At 41.4% G+C, this 20,700-nt stretch overlaps 1 protein-coding gene across 2 annotated transcripts in view; it reads left to right on the top strand.

Annotated features, from left to right (window-relative positions):
* LOC126424546 (uncharacterized) overlaps positions 1 to 20,700 on the top strand; it is a 176,078-nt gene that overhangs the window by 121,226 nt on the left and 34,152 nt on the right. For both annotated transcript variants that reach the window (XM_050087290.1, XM_050087289.1), the window contains exon 15: positions 16,257 to 16,443. In XM_050087290.1, the coding sequence (XP_049943247.1) occupies positions 16,257 to 16,443 (187 nt within the window). The remainder of the gene's footprint in view (positions 1 to 16,256; positions 16,444 to 20,700) is intronic.

Raw genomic sequence — 20,700 nt, 5'->3', positions numbered from 1 at the left:
ACTGGCACATTTATATGATTAATCTTAAAATGTAACACGCGCAAAAAGATCAACATTATATGTGGACGCTTAGCTTCTCTTCCAGCTTATTAATATTAGAGACCAATATTATATGTGAATGCTATGTATATTAATTTAAACCATTAACTTTTCTTATTTGTGTGTTCGAGCTACTTAAAGAGTGATCTTGCTATTGGCCTACTACATCATGTTTCCGTGCTGTCATCAGCTGGCGAGATCACGTGACAGTGAGCTATGACTGGCGTACAAAAGCACCTCGCAATCTCGAGTTCAATGCTTCGGAAAGTGACATGTGGTGTTTGGTGAAATTCAGCTTTATACCTTTGTAATACGGAAATATGCAGCGTACATGTTGCTGCACATCAAAGGTCTTTCAAAACGTCGGTATATAAAAACATAAACATTCAAAGAATTGATGAGTTTTACAGTACCGAGAAGAGTATACTGTCACTTAACACGGAATAAGTGTATTTTCACCTGGGAGAAAGTGTATTTTTAACTGGGAAATCCGATAAAAATCCGGGAATTTTTTTTCTTTGTCCACTTATACACCCTGTGTGCCTATCTCTGACTCAGTAGCTCCACTGTGTGGTGAGTAGCAGTTATCCTTTCATAATATTGTTACATTGTGTGGTATATTTTAAAACTTAACAGAACCTCCCCTTTCAACAGATAGAACATGTAGAATTAAAATATTTTTCAAATATCACCAGATCCCAGGGTGACAAAGTAGTGCAGTAACTTGTGCATCAGTTGAGTCAAGTAACCTGAAAATGTCCAGGGGTTCATGATTGGGCCGCAATTCCTGCATCTTTGGTATTTGTTTTATTATCCTCATTGTATGTGAGAACCGTATAAGTGTGAAACGAGAATGTCTGTTCTAATTGTAGAGACAGGAACACAAAACTACAAATTTGGTTTACATCTTTACTGCAGCTGTTATTCGCCAAAACGTGGGAAACTGGGTCTTAAAGGGACTACAGTATCAGTCACATTGTAATGTGATAGTCTATGAGTGACTGGCTATCGTATCAAATATTGTAAACTTCCCACTGGTCCTCGATATACTGGCACTGTGATGGAGTCTTATGTTCCAGCTGCTCCCACATATGTTTGGTCGGGTAGAATTCTGGAAATCTTACTGGCCACAGCAGTTCTTCGACCTCACGCAGACGGTTCGTAGTGACACTCGCCGTGTGCTGATGCACGTTGTCCTGTTGAAAAACGGCACACACTGTTGTATGACAGATAACATGTGAGGATAGAGGATATTTGTGACCAGTATGTCACTCTATGCCATCCGAATGTGAAGTCGTACCTGGTATCTCTCCACACTGTGATGCCAGAATAACACAGCTGTGCCTCTCTTTCCAAAATAGAGAAGGAATGGGAACTAGCCTCTGGTCACTGTCACTCTCTATGATGATGGCCGTCTGGGTTAGTGCAGACCTGCGATTAGTCACTGAACACTGTGCGTCACCATCGCTCGGCACTCCACACTTTGGGTGACGGCACCAGTCCAAATGCAGCCGTGCATGTTGCGGTATTAACGGCAGCCTCTGCACCAGACAATATTATTGGTCCGTCTGCTGGAAGTCCGTGACCAGCGCTGTTGGATGACACGAGAGTGTTGCAGAAAGTTGATTACTTGTTGTTGGCTGGAAGGTGCAGGTGTGAAGACTTTACTGTCGTTGACACAAAATTACATGCAATCTTGTGGGCATTGGAGCAGATGAGACGAGATTCGTGTACTAAATTACATGTCTGTTCCAATTCCCCGAGTGCCCTTTATCCTCTGCAGTGCTTGTACCTAGCAAATAATGTAGTCCGGAATATCCAGTACACCCTCTTCTAACTAAAACTGTCGGGGAAGAAGATACCTTTCTGCTGGGTGCCAGGACAAATGGATATTATGGGGAACGAAAGGGAGAATGTAGCAGCCAACGAGGCATGTCACGATCCTCAGTTCATTCAGTGTGCCATCCCCCCTGCATGCTATCATCTCGCTGTTGAGATACAGTCTTGTGTCAATGGAAGGATAAATGGCTGGAAGTGACAGACAGTAAGCTTCATCTAGCGAAGCCCTCAACACGGCCGTAGCATACCTACTTGCAGCCACGTCGACAGCATGAGGTCCTTCTTACTTGTCTTCACATAGGCCACAGCCCTACGACACGGACTTCTTCTCCGGCGCGAGGACCCTCCGATGCATGGTGCGTGTGGCATACAGATCCCTGTGCTCCACATTTTATTAGACTGTGTTTCATTTTCAGACCAGAGATTTACCAGGAGATCTGCCACCTATTTTAAATGACTTTCTAACAAATGTGGTTAGAATTTTACAGTTTTGTGAATCGTCCAACATTTTTCTCAAGATTTTAAGGAGATAGCCTTAATGTGTTGCCAATGTGACTGGCTCACCCAGTTTTTTATAAGTGGCCAGCTGGTCAAATTTGCCTGTGCTGTTGTTTTAGCTGCTCTATCGCTTTAGTTGCGTTTTGATTGTTGGTTTTCCACTGTCATAACACGTGTGGAATACTGATTGAGTGAGTGAATGCGAGTGAGGTGGGAGTGGACGCATAAGTGTTGTTTTGTAGGTTTCATCCTACTGTGTGCAACAGTTTTAGTGAGTTCATCGACATTCTTTCCTTTTAAAATATGGCAATACCCCCTCATAGAGTGCCCATTACACACACACACACACACACACACACACACACACACACACACACACACTGAATTTTCTCTGTTAATCTTCGAACAGCTGGGGAATTTCTTCCCAGTTTGCAACTGCAGAGACTTGTACGGTTAAATTGTTTTCAAAATGTTGGCTGATTACAGGGTCACAGGTAGAGAATGAGCTTGTGACCAGTTCTAGCTGACTAGAGTAAAGTGGAAATGCCGAGGGGTGCAGGAGTCGAAGGCAATTCCTGTGCCTGTGATGCTTTTCCTACACTATGTTGTCATAGTATCTTCAGTGTATATGCGAGTCTGAAGCAAGAATGTCTGTTCCGATAGCAAAATTTTAAGTGTGTCACTCTCATCTGGTCAGAGTGGGAATCTGACCATGTATATTCTGTTCTCTCTTGGTGGTCAGGCCTTCTCTTTACACTTTATAGGCCTAAGGTTGAAGCAAATTGTAAACATTAAATTTTATAACTGGAACTGGCATTTTTTCTTCTGGGTTTTGTTGTTTAAAATATCTTGAAACTTGATTGAAATTTGTACTCTTTAATTTTTTTGTTCTTACAGGTTTGTGAGCTACAGCAAGTGCAGACAGCACAAGATTATAGACCTGTGTTTAACACACACACACACACACACACACACACACACACACACACATTCCTGTGCGATATACTTGTGGATTTTGTGGGAAAAACAAATGATCCTTTAGATGACACTACCTGGCTAACTGTTAAGTTTTTCATACAATAAGTTGTGTTTCGGGAAAAGCTAAGGTATGGAGTAGATTCCTGGTGTGCCACAGAATTTTCTTTCGTAGGCAGTGGGGCTTGTAGTAATCATTTGGTTATTGTGAGAGAGAATTTGCATTCGAGGAACTGATACTATTTCTGTCTCACTGTCAATCCATATTGAATGCAATCACCTGAGTGCATCTGTGAGCACCACAGGAATACAGAGTTCCTTCATATCTTCTTTTTGTCCTCTGTGAGGCTTTCTCTCATACAGAAAATATTATGTTACCTTTTTTCCTTTTGAACATAATTTTTTGCTGCTGTTGCATCTCTGCGTCAAGGCATCTTTTGCAAATGTTCATGTCAACTTTTCTTCATCCTTGTCAGTTGTAAGCTGCATGTTCATCTATCGAGCAATTAGGAAGGGGGAGAAAGAACATATTAACACCCAGTCTGTCTCCCGACTCCCTGCTCCCATCCCTCGGAAATGGGGAGACAACACGAGTGTCGCACAGATAAGTGTCTTGTCACACAACCTTTATGGCAACATGTTGTATCGCATATCACATTGACTCATTGGGAACTGTGCCTAAAAGTCAATGTTTGATGTACACTGCCGAAAACACCACATTATGCTCTTGTGGTAAATAGTCGACAGCTTGAGGGAGGGTTAAGGAGGTAAAACTCTGTGCCTATGGCAGTGGAAGTGGAAAAACACTTTGGGAAGTCTCCTGAGGTTAGCACTCAAGAACATTTAATTTCTAGAAATAAAAGCATCCACGTGAGTGTTGTGTGGAAAGGGCAAGTAAATTTGTGTTTATGTTGGTGCTAAAAATAATTTCAAAATCAAGTAGTCGCATTAGGACAACTGTAGCAAAGAAAGGGAAGGTAAAAACTAGTCAGATACGAACTGATGAAAAGCAGTTTGTGAAATGTGAGAACAATTATAAACATAGTGGAACGAGGGATTTCTCTTTATATATAAAAATAAGGGTAGCTGCTCGTTTTGCAGAAGACATCAAATATTCATTTCTCTATTATGACACTTATTTATAAAATATCAGTGAAGGAAAAAAATTGCAAATAGACACTTTTTTGAATGAACAATAATTACTTTTGTGCCTAAGCTGATCGTCAGACGGCACAGAGACTTCTTTACAAATTTTGCGTTCTTTGTCTTTATGTTTTGGCCACACTGCTGCAGTAATTTCTTCTCTATTAGCTGGAAGTTTCCTTTACATGATTTATCAATTCTAAAATATTCAGTTGCCCCTCCTCCCCCCCCCCCCCCTTCCCCTCCCCACCCACCAAATAATTGTTAACTGGAATACTCTTGCAGTTCCCTGTGGTTGCATTTTACATAGAATATGCTGTACAGATTATTATAGATAAAATAACTTATTTAGCCTTTATCCAACTCCCAAAGTGACCACGCTGTTGTATTCTCTCTTTGTAGGGGAGCTACTGTCAGTGATAGATTTTCTTTGGTCTACCAGATCATCAAATACTGTACACCTTATCTTCATTGGTTCTCATTGCACGATGAAGAATCTCTTACATTTGAAGCTGCAGTATAGTACTTAGCTGAAATGCTGCACAGAATTTTGGGACGTTCTAGGTTTGGTATCAATGTCTGGGATATCAAACAATGGAAAATCCAGGACGGAAAGTAAAAAAATTGTGAAAAGGGTAGTGCCTACTCACCATGTAGTGGAGATGCTGAGTCACAAACAGGCACAATAAAAGGACTGTCAGAAAGTGAGCTTTTGGCCAACAAGACCTTCGTCGAAAACTGACAACAAGCACCTGTGCCCCCTCACCACCACCACTCCCCCTCACACACACACACACACACACACACACACACACACAAGCGCAAGTGCACGCACGTGCGCGACCACAGTCTCTGGCTGCTGAAGTTGCTGCCCGGCTTCAGCAGCCAGCGGATGTGGCCTTGCGTCCGTGTGCGATTTTATATGTGTGTGTGTGTGTGTGTGTGTGTGTGTGTGTGTGTGTGTGTGTACTTTTCAGCAAAGACCGCCTTGCCAAAAGCTGGTCCCACACTCGTTCTGTCGGGTAGAATTCTGGAAATCTTACTGGCCACAGCAGTTCTTCTACCTCACGCAGGCGGTTCATAGTGACACTCGCCGTGTCTTTATGCGCATTGTCCTGTTGAAAAACGGCACACACTGTTGTATGACAGATAACATGTGAGGATAGAGGATATTTGTGACCAGTATGTCACTCTATGCCATCCGAATGTGAAGTCGTACCTGGTATCTCTCCACACTGTGATGCCAGAATAACACAGCTGTGCCTCTCTTTCCAAAATAGAGAAGGAATGGGAACTAGCCTCTGGTCACTGTCACTCTCTATGACGATGGCCGTCTGGGTTAGTGCAGACCTGCGATTAGTCACTGAACACTGTGCGACACCATCGCTCGGCACTCCACACTTTGGGTGACGGCACCAGTCCAAATGCAGCCGTGCATGTTGCGGTATTAACGGCAGCCTCTGCACCAGACAATATTATTGGTCCGTCTGCTGGAAGTCCGTGACCAGCGCTGTTGGATGACACGAGAGTGTTGCAGAAAGTTGATTACTTGTTGTTGGCTGGAAGGTGCAGGTGTGAAGACTTTACTGTCGTTGACACAAAATTACATGCAATCTTGTGGGCATTGGAGCAGATGAGACGAGATTCGTGTACTAAATTACATGTCTGTTCCAAATCCCCGAGTGCCCTTTATCCTCTGCAGTGCTTGTACCTAGCAAATAATGTAGTCCGGAATATCCAGTACACCCTCTTCTAACTAAAACTGTCGGGGAAGAAGATACCTTTCTGCTGGGTGCCAGGACAAATGGATATTATGGGGAACGAAAGGGAGAATGTAGCAGCCAACGAGGCATGTCACGATCCTCAGTTCATTCAGTGTGCCATCCCCCCCGCATGCTATCATCTCGCTGTTGAGATACAGTCTTGTGTCAATGGAAGGATAAATGGCTGGAAGTGACAGACAGTAAGCTTCATCTAGCGAAGCCCTCAACACGGCCGTAGCATACCTACTTGCAGCCACGTCGACAGCATGAGGTCCTTCTTACTTGTCTTCACATAGGCCACAGCCCTACGACACGGACTTCTTCTCCGGCGCGAGGACCCTCCGATGCATGGTGCGTGTGGCATACAGATCCCTGTGCTCCACATTTTATTAGACTGTGTTTCATTTTCAGACCAGAGATTTACCAAGAGATCTGCCACCTATTTTAAATGACTTTCTAACAAATGTGGTTAGAATTTTACAGTTTTGTGAATCGTCCAACATTTTTCTCAAGATTTTAGGGAGATAGCCTTAATGTGTTGCCAATGTGACTGGCTCACCCAGTTTTTTATAAGTGGCCAGCTGGTCAAATTTGCCTGTGCTGTTGTTTTAGCTGCTCTATCGCTTTAGTTGTGTTTTGATCATTGGTATTCGACTGTCATAACGTGTGTGGAATAGTGATTGTGTGAGTGAATGCGAGTGAGGCAGGAGTGAGTGCGTAAGTGTAGTTTTGTAGGTTTCATCCTCACTGTGTGCAACAGTTTTAGTGAGATCATCCACATTCATTCCTTTTAAAATATGTCCGTACACTGATAATCTCGTCATAGAATGCTCATTACACACACACACACACACACACACTTAATTTTCTCTGAGAGTCTTCGAACAGCAGACTATACATACACCATTCTGGGGGAATTTCTTCCCAATTTGCAACTGCAGCAGCTGCTCTTATATATAATTTTAAAATCTTATGTTTTGATTAATAAGATGGTCAGATGAAGGGTTTCACTCTTTTATTTATTTCATACCACCAAATCAAATAGTTCCCAAACTACACTGTTCTTAACTGCCTTTTTCAGCCTATTCCTATATGTATTGTGGTCCTGGAAGTTGTGCCTCAAGACCCCTGCTGCCTCTTCTCTGGCAATGGTGCAGGTGGCTCCATGCAGCAGTTACTGTCACATTACAATTTCCACTGACAAACCCTGCCTGCTATGTGTTGCCTGAGCAGAACCTCAGATGAGATAATACAAAACCCAGAATGTGTGTGTGTGTGTGTGTGTGTGTGTGTGTGTGTGTGTGTAAAGGGGGAGGGGGGTTGTCGATTGTCATCTATAAATGCACGAGCAAAAATAAGTTCGATTCACTGGCACATTTATGTCCTTTCCAAGTAGAGAAAACAGTTATCTAAAGAAAACTGTATTGCCTGACGTAGTAATAGTTAAGAAGGGAAAATGTACAAGTAATCTGAGAATCAATGATATTATACAGAACTTTTTGTAGATTTAATGCTTGTGGTAAATATCGCAAAATATAATTTTGCCACATTCCGTACCCTGTCGTGCAGAGCATCCTATTACTTGTAGTAGTTCGTACAGCTGTTTCGTTGTTCTTATATGGTAGTTATTAGAAATCTTCATAATTTTTCTCAAGCAAGGTATCAGCTGCAGAGATTGCAGTTCTTCGTGTGAGTGAATTAATGTCACTAAACTTAACGCTACGTGTATGTTTGTAGCCAGCCGGTGAACTACTAGGCATTTCTTAATTAGGTTTAAAAGCTTTGTTTAAAATAGTCTGGAATGTTTTAAAACAGATGGAAATCTTGTCTTTTATATGAGAGACTTGTACGGTTAAGTTGGTTTCAAAATGTCGGCTGATTACAGGGTCACAGGTAGAGAATGAGCTTGTGGCCGGTTCTAGCTGACTAGAGTGAAGTGGAAATGGCAGTGGGTGCAGGAGTTGAGGCAATTCCTGTGCCTGTGATGCTTTCCCTACACTATGTTTTCATAGTATCTTCAGTGTATATGCGAGTTTGAAGAGAGAATGTCTGTTCTGATTGCAAAATTTTAAGTGTGTCACTCTCATCTTGTCAGAGTGGGAATCTGACCATGTATATTCTGTTCTCTGTTGGTGGTCAGGCCTTCTCTTTTCATTATATAAGCTTAATGTTGAAGCAGATTGTAAACAATAAATTTTATAACTGGAACTGACATTTTTTCTTCCGGGTTTTGTTGTTTTCAATATCCTGAAAGTTGATTGAAATCTGTGCTTCTTATTTCTTTGTTATTACAAGTTTGTGAGATGCAGCAAGTGCAGACAGCACAAGATTATCAGCTTGTGTTTAAAAACACACACACACACACACACACACACACACACACAATAACTCCTGTGCGATATGCTTGTGGATTTTGTGGGAAAAATAAATGATCCTTTAGATGACCATACACTGGCTAACTGCTGAGTTCCTTGTACAATAAGTTGTGTTTGGGGAAAAGCTAAGGTATGAAGTAGATTCCTGATGTGCCACAGAGTTTTTTTTAATAGGTAGTGGGACTTGTAGTAATCATTTGATTATTGTGAGAGAGAATTCGCATTCGAGGAATTGATACTATTTCTGTCTCATTTTCAATCCGTATTGAGTGCAACCGCCTGAGTGCATCTGTGAACACCACAGGAGTACAGAGCTCCTTTGTAGCTTCTTTTTGTCCTCTCTGAGGCTTTCTCTCATACAGAAAATATTATGTTACCTTTTTTCCTCTCAAACATAATATTTTGCTGCTGTAGTCTTTCTGTGTCTAGGCATTCATCCTTGTGTCAGTTATAAGCTGCGTGTTCATCTATCGAGCAGTTAGGAAGGGGGAAAAAGAAAATATTAACACCCAGTCTGTCTCCCGACTCCCTGCTCCCATCCCTCGGAAATGGGGAGACAACACGAGTGTTGCACAGATAAGTGTCTTGTCACACAACCTTTATGGCAACGTGTTGTATCGCATATCACATTGACTCATTGGGAACTGTGCCTAAAAGTCAATGTTTGATGTACACTGCCGATAACACCACATTGTGGCCCTTGTGGTAACTAGTAGACAGCTTGAGGGAGTGTTAAGGAGTACTTTCTTTCACTTCTGGTTGCAGAAGTATGGCTGGGCGCCACTACTTAATATTGCCAAAGTTTGGAAATATAGTAAGTCTTGCGCTGATGCCCAGAACAGTCTGAGTTGTGGTAGGAGATGGATTGTCTTCACATGACCTGTGTTTATGTTCAGTGATTTTGTTGTTTCCTCTTAGTTTATTGCTCTCACGTTAAATGATAACAAACAGATTTTTGCGGCCGGGAGTTATCAAATGAATTAAAATACTTTTGCATAATTACAGAAGTCTAAAATATGTTATTAGTTTTAGATTTTATTTCCACCTTCCTGACAGTCAAGCATTAATCGCCTTGCAGAACAATGAAGTTATTTTTGTCGGTTTGCTAAAGAGATTTGGCTTTCATTAATCTTTTCTGTTTTATTTGAAACGAAGTGCTTAATTTCGCACTATTGGCTAGTTTCAACTGTTCGCTGCATTTCAAGTGCACGCGTGGCATTATGCCATAATAAAGAACCAAACATGAGATAATACAGTACTGGTACTCCAAGAAAATTTACATACGAATCTGGACATATGAATGTGCATTTTAAGCCGAATTATGCATTTTCGCATGGTTCGCGAAATTCCGATGCTCTTGAAGTATCCTCTGATGTCTTGTTTCTTGTATGACATAATTTAAGATCTTTTAATGTTTCACACATATGAACATATGGGCTTCCTGCATCATCATAGCTGCGTAAGCGGGGTGCCGCCTATTATCTGGCACTCTCTTCCAACTGGAAACGAACCTATTTCTAACAGGTCACAGGAATTTATTGCGAATGGTTGTTGGAAAAGCGTTACATTCAAACCAAATTTCCTTTTACGCAAGATGAACTATGTGCGAGAATATACGGTGAATTACTTAAATCACAAAACGTTTCACTCTCATTTAAAAATCAGACGACCATTTAGAAGAATTTCGAGGCCACAATATCAAACATTTACGTTGCCATTAAAAATTTTACTGGCACATTTATATGATTAATCTTAAAATGTAACACGCGCAAAAAGATCAACATTATATGTGGACGCTTAGCTTCTCTTCCAGCTTATTAATATTAGAGACCAATATTATATGTGAATGCTATGTATATTAATTTAAACCATTAACTTTTCTTATTTGTGTGTTCGAGCTACTTAAAGAGTGATCTTGCTATTGGCCTACTACATCATGTTTCCGTGCTGTCATCAGCTGGCGAGATCACGTGACAGTGAGCTATGACTGGCTTACAAAAGCACCTCGCAATCTCGAGTTCAATGCTTCGGAAAGTGACATGTGGTGTTTGGTGAAATTCAGCTTTATACCTTTGTAATACGGAAATATGCAGCGTACATGTTGCTGCACATCAAAGGTCTTTCAAAACGTCGGTATATAAAAACATAAACATTCAAAGAATTGATGAGTTTTACAGTACCGAGAAGAGTATACTGTCACTTAACACGGAATAAGTGTATTTTCACCTGGGAGAAAGTGTATTTTTAACTGGGAAATCCGATAAAAATCCGGGAATTTTTTTTCTTTGTCCACTTATACACCCTGTGTGCCTATCTCTGACTCAGTAGCTCCACTGTGTGGTGAGTAGCAGTTATCCTTTCATAATATTGTTACATTGTGTGGTATATTTTAAAACTTAACAGAACCTCCCCTTTCAACAGATAGAACATGTAGAATTAAAATATTTTTCAAATATCACCAGATCCCAGGGTGACAAAGTAGTGCAGTAACTTGTGCATCAGTTGAGTCAAGTAACCTGAAAATGTCCAGGGGTTCATGATTGGGCCGCAATTCCTGCATCTTTGGTATTTGTTTTATTATCCTCATTGTATGTGAGAACCGTATAAGTGTGAAACGAGAATGTCTGTTCTAATTGTAGAGACAGGAACACAAAACTACAAATTTGGTTTACATCTTTACTGCAGCTGTTATTCGCCAAAACGTGGGAAACTGGGTCTTAAAGGGACTACAGTATCAGTCACATTGTAATGTGATAGTCTGTGAGTGACTGGCTATCGTATCAAATATTGTAAACTTCCCACTGGTCCTCGATATACTGGCACTGTGATGGAGTCTTATGTTCCAGCTGCTCCCACATATGTTTGGTCGGGTAGAATTCTGGAAATCTTACTGGCCACAGCAGTTCTTCGACCTCACGCAGACGGTTCGTAGTGACACTCGCCGTGTGCTGATGCACGTTGTCCTGTTGAAAAACGGCACACACTGTTGTATGACAGATAACATGTGAGGATAGAGGATATTTGTGACCAGTATGTCAGTCTATGCCATCTGAATGTGAAGTCGTACCTGGTATCTCTCCACACTGTGATGCCAGAATAACACAGCTGTGCCTCTCTTTCCAAAATAGAGAAGGAATGGGAACTAGCCTCTGGTCACTGTCACTCTCTATGACGATGGCCGTCTGGGTTAGTGCAGACCTGCGATTAGTCACTGAACACTGTGCGACACCATCGCTCGGCACTCCACACTTTGGGTGACGGCACCAGTCCAAATGCAGCCGTGCATGTTGCGGTATTAACGGCAGCCTCTGCACCAGACAATATTATTGGTCCGTCTGCTGGAAGTCCGTGACCAGCGCTGTTGGATGACACGAGAGTGTTGCAGAAAGTTGATTACTTGTTGTTGGCTGGAAGGTGCAGGTGTGAAGACTTTACTGTCATTGACACAAAATTACATGCAATCTTGTGGGCATTGGAGCAGATGAGACAAGATTCGTGTACTAAATTACATGTCTGTTCCAATTCCCCGAGTGCCCTTTATCCTCTGCAGTGCTTGTACCTAGCAAATAATGTAGTCCGGAATATCCAGTACACCCTCTTCTAACTAAAACTGTCGGGGAAGAAGATACCTTTCTGCTGGGTGCCAGGACAAATGGATATTATGGGGAACGAAAGGGAGAATGTAGCAGCCAACGAGGCATGTCACGATCCTCAGTTCATTCAGTGTGCCATCCCCCCCGCATGCTATCATCTCGCTGTTGAGATACAGTCTTGTGTCAATGGAAGGATAAATGGCTGGAAGTGACAGACAGTAAGCTTCATCTAGCGAAGCCCTCAACACGGCCGTAGCATACCTACTTGCAGCCACGTCGACAGCATGAGGTCCTTCTTACTTGTCTTCACATAGGCCACAGCCCTACGACACGGACTTCTTCTCCGGCGCGAGGACCCTCCGATGCATGGTGCGTGTGGCATACAGATCCCTGTGCTCCACATTTTATTAGACTGTGTTTCATTTTCAGACCAGAGATTTACCAGGAGATCTGCCACCTATTTTAAATGACTTTCTAACAAATGTGGTTAGAATTTTACAGTTTTGTGAATCGTCCAACATTTTTCTCAAGATTTTAAGGAGATAGCCTTAATGTGTTGCCAATGTGACTGGCTCACCCAGTTTTTTATAAGTGGCCAGCTGGTCAAATTTGCCTGTGCTGTTGTTTTAGCTGCTCTATCGCTTTAGTTGCGTTTTGATTGTTGGTTTTCCACTGTCATAACACATGTGGAATACTGATTGAGTGAGTGAATGCGAGTGAGGTGGGAGTGGACGCATAAGTGTTGTTTTGTAGGTTTCATCCTACTGTGTGCAACAGTTTTAGTGAGTTCATCGACATTCTTTCCTTTTAAAATATGGCAATACCCCCTCATAGAGTGCCCATTACACACACACACACACACACACACACACACACACACACACACACTGAATTTTCTCTGTTAATCTTCGAACAGCTGGGGAATTTCTTCCCAGTTTGCAACTGCAGAGACTTGTACGGTTAAATTGTTTTCAAAATGTTGGCTGATTACAGGGTCACAGGTAGAGAATGAGCTTGTGACCAGTTCTAGCTGACTAGAGTAAAGTGGAAATGCCGAGGGGTGCAGGAGTCAAAGGCAATTCCTGTGCCTGTGATGCTTTTCCTACACTATGTTGTCATAGTATCTTCAGTGTATATGCGAGTCTGAAGCAAGAATGTCTGTTCCGATAGCAAAATTTTAAGTGTGTCACTCTCATCTGGTCAGAGTGGGAATCTGACCATGTATATTCTGTTCTCTCTTGGTGGTCAGGCCTTCTCTTTACACTTTATAGGCCTAAGGTTGAAGCAAATTGTAAACATTAAATTTTATAACTGGAACTGGCATTTTTTCTTCTGGGTTTTGTGTTTTAAATTTCTTGAAACTTGATTGAAATTTGTACTCTTTAATTTTTTTGTTCTTACAGGTTTGTGAGCTACAGCAAGTGCAGACAGCACAAGATTATAGACCTGTGTTTAACACACACACACACACACACACACACACACACACACACACATACACACATTCCTGTGCGATATACTTGTGGATTTTGTGGGAAAAACAAATGATCCTTTAGATGACACTACCTGGCTAACTGTTAAGTTTTTCATACAATAAGTTGTGTTTCGGGAAAAGCTAAGGTATGGAGTAGATTCCTGGTGTGCCACAGAATTTTCTTTCGTAGGCAGTGGGGCTTGTAGTAATCATTTGGTTATTGTGAGAGAGAATTTGCATTCGAGGAACTGATACTATTTCTGTCTCACTGTCAATCCATATTGAATGCAATCACCTGAGTGCATCTGTGAGCACCACAGGAATACAGAGTTCCTTCATATCTTCTTTTTGTCCTCTGTGAGGCTTTCTCTCATACAGAAAATATTATGTTACCTTTTTTCCTTTTGAACATAATTTTTTGCTGCTGTTGCATCTCTGCGTCAAGGCATCTTTTGCAAATGTTCATGTCAACTTTTCTTCATCCTTGTCAGTTGTAAGCTGCATGTTCATCTATCGAGCAATTAGGAAGGGGGAGAAAGAACATATTAACACCCAGTCTGTCTCCCGACTCCCTGCTCCCATCCCTCGGAAATGGGGAGACAACACGAGTGTCGCACAGATAAGTGTCTTGTCACACAACCTTTATGGCAACATGTTGTATCGCATATCACATTGACTCATTGGGAACTGTGCCTAAAAGTCAATGTTTGATGTACACTGCCGAAAACACCACATTATGCTCTTGTGGTAAATAGTCGACAGCTTGAGGGAGGGTTAAGGAGGTAAAACTCTGTGCCTATGGCAGTGGAAGTGGAAAAACACTTTGGGAAGTCTCCTGAGGTTAGCACTCAAGAACATTTAATTTCTAGAAATAAAAGCATCCACGTGAGTGTTGTGTGGAAAGGGCAAGTAAATTTGTGTTTATGTTGGTGCTAAAAATAATTTCAAAATCAAGTAGTCGCATTAGGACAACTGTAGCAAAGAAAGGGAAGGTAAAAACTAGTCAGATACGAACTGATGAAAAGCAGTTTGTGAAATGTGAGAACAATTATAAACATAGTGGAACGAGGGATTTCTCTTTATATATAAAAATAAGGGTAGCTGCTCGTTTTGCAGAAGACATCAAATATTCATTTCTCTATTATGACACTTATTTATAAAATATCAGTGAAGGAAAAAAATTGCAAATAGACACTTTTTTGAATGAACAATAATTACTTTTGTGCCTAAGCTGATCGTCAGACGGCACAGGGACTTCTTTACAAATTTTGCGTTCTTTGTATTTATGTTTTGGCCACACTGTTGCAGTAATTTCTTCTCTATTAGCTGGAAGTTTCCTTTACATGATTTATCAATTCTAAGATATTCAGTTGCCGCTCCCCCCCCCCCCCCCCCCCCCGCCCCCCCCCATTATCTCTTTGTAGGTGAGCTGCTATCAGTGATAGATTTTCTTTGGTCTACCAGATCATTAAATACTGTAAACCTTCTCTTCATCGGTTCTCATTGCACGAAGAAGAATCTCTTACATTTGAAGCAGCTGTATACTACTTTGCTGAAATGTTGAACAGAATTTTGGGACGTTTTAGGTTTGGTATCAATGTCTGGGATATCAAACAATGGAAAATCCTGGATGGAAAATAAAAAAAATTGTGAAAAGGGTAGTGGCTACTCACCATGTAGTGGAGATGCTGAGTCACAGACAGGCACAGCAAAAGGACTGTCAGAAAGTGAGCTTTTGGCCAACAAGGCCTGTGTGGAAAATAGACAACACGCACATGCACGCACACGTGTGCCCCCCTCCCCCCAACACACACACACAAGAATACGCGCGCGCGGCCGCAGTCTGTGGCTGCTGAAGCTACTGCCTGGCTTCAGGAGCCAGTAACTGTGGCCCTGTGTGTGTGTGTGTGTGTGTGTGTGTGTGTGTGTGTGTGTGTACACTTTTCAACAAAGGCCTCGTTGGCCAAAAGCTCACTTTCTGACAGTCTTTTTGATGTGCCTATCTCTGACTCAGTAGCTCCACTGTATGGTGAGTAGCAGTTAACCTTTCATAATATTGTTCCATTGTGTGGGATATTTTAAAACTGAACAGAACCTCCCCTTTCAACAGAGAGAACATGTAGAATTAAAGTATTTTTCAAATATCACCAGATCCCAGGGTGATGAAGTAGTGCAGTAAGTTGTGTATCAGCTGACTCGAGTAACCTGAAAATGTCGAGAGGTTCATGATTAGGAGGCAATTCCTGCATCTTTGGTATTTGTTGTATTATCTTCATTGCATGTGAGAACCGTAAAAGTGTGAAGTGAAAATGTCTGTTCTAATTGTCGAGACGAGAACACGAAACTACAAATTTGGTTTACATATCTACTGCAGCTGTTATTTGGCAAAACGTGGGTCTTAAAGTGACTACAGTATCCATCACATTGTATTGTGAGAGTCTGTGAGTCACTGGCTATCGTATCAAATATTGTAGACTTCCCACTGCCCTATGTCATTCAAAGAAAATTCTCGTGTTTCGATGTGCTAGACCTTTACCGAAATGTGACGACGTTGCAGTCTGGCGGGTTGTCCGGAGGCGGCAGTGTGCAACACGTACCGGGCAGCACGCGCAGCCGTGTCGACTGGCTCCCTGGGCGTCGTGGTAGCACACTGGTCCGGTTCGCACCACCTGACACCCCACACCTTTGGCTGGCCCGGCTTCCTCGCCGGTTGCGGACTCGCCTGGAATCCGGATACGCATTGGGTAATATTCCTTGTGAAGCTTGGTATACCACTATTTTTCTCTTTCCGAGAGCTGCCCAATGCTGTTCTTAAAGTATGCTGCAAACTGCCGATTATGTGAGTGCAGATTATCTGGCTTACAGAATATGTGTGCATGGTTTAGTATCTTTTTTCAAAAGTGAAATCTGAAATATTCTGTCATCAGTACAAAGAGTTTTTGTTTATAATACAAATTAGTAATTTAGATAACCCATATGTTGAAATCATCTGTCAGTGAGAACTGTTTGATACCGTTTAGACAAATAAAATTTCACACTCTTTGTGTAGTACAAGGAAAGATGCGAGTGAGTAAGAAGTAAGTTGTGTAACATGTACTCTGCACTGGCGTTTTTTTTTATAAGTGCGATATTATACAGGAGGCATGGAATACGAGAAAATGACAGCTTGTGGTGAGAAGGAAATGGCTTCACCAGCTGTGGGCAGGCCCTTTTACATTTTGGCATCATGGTTTGGCAATGGCTTGCCATTCAAAGGACAACAACACTTTCCAAGAATGAAAACAAAAGACAAGATGGTTTTGTGACAAATGAAATATATTGTAATCTTAATGGTTATGTTCAGCCTTTGAGGCATATGTAATGTTGTGTTCTACTCAAATTCACAAAACACACTGATGATCTCTACAACAATTCAAGGAAATATATGTTTATAAAAGGAAAGTACAGTAGAGTCTAGATTATCCGAACTAAACCAGCTGCAGCAAGGTCGGATAAGTGGGAAGGCAGATAACACCGAAAATAATACAAAAAAAACACAAAAATTAAACTAAAGTAGGCCAAATGAGTTAAACATATAATACAATACAAATAAAATTAGACTGATTAGATTTTTACTGTGTGAAGAAGTTAGCAATTGTCTTTTGTTTGCCTGCTGTTTGCCTTTTTTTTTTTTTGCTGCTAAATCACGTAGTCTCTTAAGAAGTAAAACCTCGGTAGATGGTGTTTCCTCCAGTTGCTCTACATATTTTAAAGCAGTTTCTAACGCCTTACGTCCTTCGTTGTGAGAAATCTTGGGTGCACTTTCCTCCACTACATCCACTTCTTCGTCGTCTTCTTTTTCGTTTACCATGTTGACTATTTCCTCATCTGTCACTTCAAATTCTTCATCTTGGACAATCCATTCATTTATGTCATCTTCTGTTGTGTCAGCACATCCGGGAACTTTTCATAAAAATGAAAGCAGGGTAGTGTTTTCTGGTTCGGTCTGCTGCTGTAGATTTTCATCATCTGGAGAATTTTCTTGATTTTCCTGTAGCAAAATTTTCCAGGATTTTGCAACTGTATTTGCTGCAACACTCTCCCAAGATTGGGCCACGTCATAAGCTACGTCTTTCAAATTAATACGAAGCAACTGCTCTAGCATGTCTTCTCCCTTGTCCATAGCATTAATTAAAGAGGAAAGCAAGTTTCTGCGGTAGTTTCTCTTCAGTGTCTCTAAGATCCCTTGGTCCATAAGCTGACGTAAGGATGTGACATTTGGAGGCAAAAACATGGTCTTTATATCTTGAGCTTGAAGTTCATCTTCATTAAGATGACAAGTGGCATTGTCTAGAAGCAACAGTGCTTTGCGGGGCAAGTTGTTGGCTTTCAAAAACTTTTCAGTTTGTGGCACGAACTTGTTAAAAAACCATTCTTTAAAAAAGTCTGAGCTCATCCAAGCCTGGTGGTGCCTTTTCGGCCTGTGACGCTAATGTTTTTTCCGGTAACATTTTGTAATTGAGATCAGTCTCGTCGCAGTTAAAAATTTGATTGCCTGTTAAGTTTTCCTTCTCCAATACCTTGTGAAGTTTATTCCTAAACAATTGAACAGCTTCAAAATTTGCTGAAAGCTTTTCACCACAAACATTAAATTGCCGAATTCCGTATCTTTTCTTCCATCTATCGAGCCAACCTACACTAGCTGTGATATCAGGTTCACCTTCATTTAGTTCATTACGAAACTTTAAGGCTTTTTCCTGCAAAATAGGTCCCGACACAGGTACACCTTTATCGCTAAGTTGAGTAAACCATAGGAACAAAGCTTCACTTACTTTTTCATAATCACATTTTTTTATGGTTTTCCGATCTTCTGAAACAGCCGAGGTTGCTCGCTGAGAACACCACTTCTCAATTTCATTGCCGTTCCTTTTCCAGTCTCCAACTGATGTTTTCCCGACGTTATAATCTTGCGCCACTTTTAATAAAGTTTCACCATTGTCTATTATTTTTAAAGCTTTAAGTTTTTCTTCCATTGAAACAACCACCTTTTTCCATTTTGAAGCCATCACCCCAAATTTTTACAATAAACAAAGTGCAACACGTCCACTCCACTACAGATCTAAGTTGGCACTGAGGAGTGAGGAGTAGCAGATGGCAACAATGAACTGAGTATCAACAAACAACACATTAGTCACTGATCTGTCGTCGGCTGGTGCACGGTCGGCGCGGTGAAAGGGTCGGATAACACAGAAGGTCACATAACCAAAGATCAGATAATTGAGACTACTGTATTGGACATGCTTTCTCATGATATGAGTAGAAGTTAGTTAGTTAGTTAGTTAGTGGTTTTTTTTTTTTTTTTTTTTTTTTTTTTTTTTTTTTTTTTTTTTTTTTTTTTTTCTCTCTCTCTACAGTAACAGCTGCAGAACGTGAAGAATTCAAGCCTTTCCTCACCTACACACAGGCTTTCAGAGGCACTGATTAGCAGGACCTCTTCCTCCAGAGAATCAACTAAGATGAGCTGATTAAAAGAGAAAGGTAAATACGTCAGATGTTACATTGGGTGCCAACTCTCATTAAGTGTTCTGACTCAGCTTTAACTACAAGGAGCAAGCTAACAGCTACACGAAACCCTGAGCCAACAAGGAAAACAATTAAAGTGGTTTATTTATTGGTACCTTTGGACTGAGATTTGAACAATTAAGTGATACGAATACACACTGAATGTTCACAAAGTTTTGAACTTTCTTCTTTCCCACAAAAATGACAGAGGAGAGGAGCTTTCTTCAGTGGAGGTGAGGTGGGGGACACTCGTCCACTGTCTGCAGCTTTTTCCTTCTGGCAGAAGATGTTATTCGCTGGTAGTCAGTGTAGGAGTGGAGATGTGTAGCAAGCTCTCATCAGATTCCAGTAAGATGTAAAATGTCAGAACAGACAGAACAGCGATATTACATCAAATTCTGCAAATAGCTCAGCAATACAAGACAAGATTTCTGGGACAGTCGCACAAGCAAATTAATCACAAAGGAGTGATATGGCCACTTCAAGCCTGCTCATCAGCGGATGACAAATTGCATTCAGATTGACCTTCGGCAAACCAAAATGACATGTCATTGAGCAAATGCAGACTTTCATCACGAAAAACTGTCCATATCACAGTACCAGAACTTGTGAATGGATCGGAACCTTCAGTTTTGATGATGATTTGTGCATGAAGGGAGAGTCTGTGAAATTAGTACCGAAACTGCTGACTGTGGAGCAGAAGAAATGCTATCTGAAAACCGCACGGGATGTGATGGACAATTCAAACAATAACCTTAACTTTCTGAGCACCTGGTCAGATGTGATGAAACGAGTACTCGCATTAGGAACGTCCAACATACCTGAGGCCAAGAAAAGGACTGCCAGTCCGCAGCAGTATCAGCTGCACATAGACTATTTTCTCCGACTATTGTGACGTGATGCTTTGTGAGTATGCACCACGAGGGCAAAGCATCACAAAGAAATACTATTGGGTGGTCCTGCATGACACTCGTCACACTGTGCGGCACAAATGACCGGATCTGGAGGCAGAAAAAACTTGGCAGCTCAATTACGCTGATGCTCCTGCCCTTTCTACATGTCCCGGCCCAAATTTCCTCACTGGACACATCATCCCTGTGGCTGCTCAGGCTCCTTACTGCCCTAGCATGACTCTGTGTTATTGTTGACTATTTCCCAAGCTGAAAATGCTCCAGAAAGGAGCACAATTTGAATTGGCAGAAGACCTCTTGTGGAATACGATGTCCCAGCTGCTCCTTGTTCCAAAAGATGTGTTCCAGAAGTGCTTCTGACAGTGGGGGAAATACTGAAGAGACTACTTCAAAAAGAATTGCTATTCTCTACTTCCTGATCTATGAATCATTTTCTGCCAGTCAGAGATTTAATACCTTTCGAATACGCCTTCTAATGAACAAAATGCGTTTAGTAGAAGAAGAGAGTGAAGATTAGGTGACCGAAGAACCTGTTTATCACTTACATTG

Source organism: Schistocerca serialis, chromosome 10 (genome assembly GCF_023864345.2).
Source record: "Schistocerca serialis cubense isolate TAMUIC-IGC-003099 chromosome 10, iqSchSeri2.2, whole genome shotgun sequence".
Classification (NCBI taxonomy): Eukaryota; Metazoa; Arthropoda; class Insecta; order Orthoptera; family Acrididae; genus Schistocerca; species Schistocerca serialis.
This window is presented reverse-complemented; position numbering and strand designations above follow the sequence as displayed.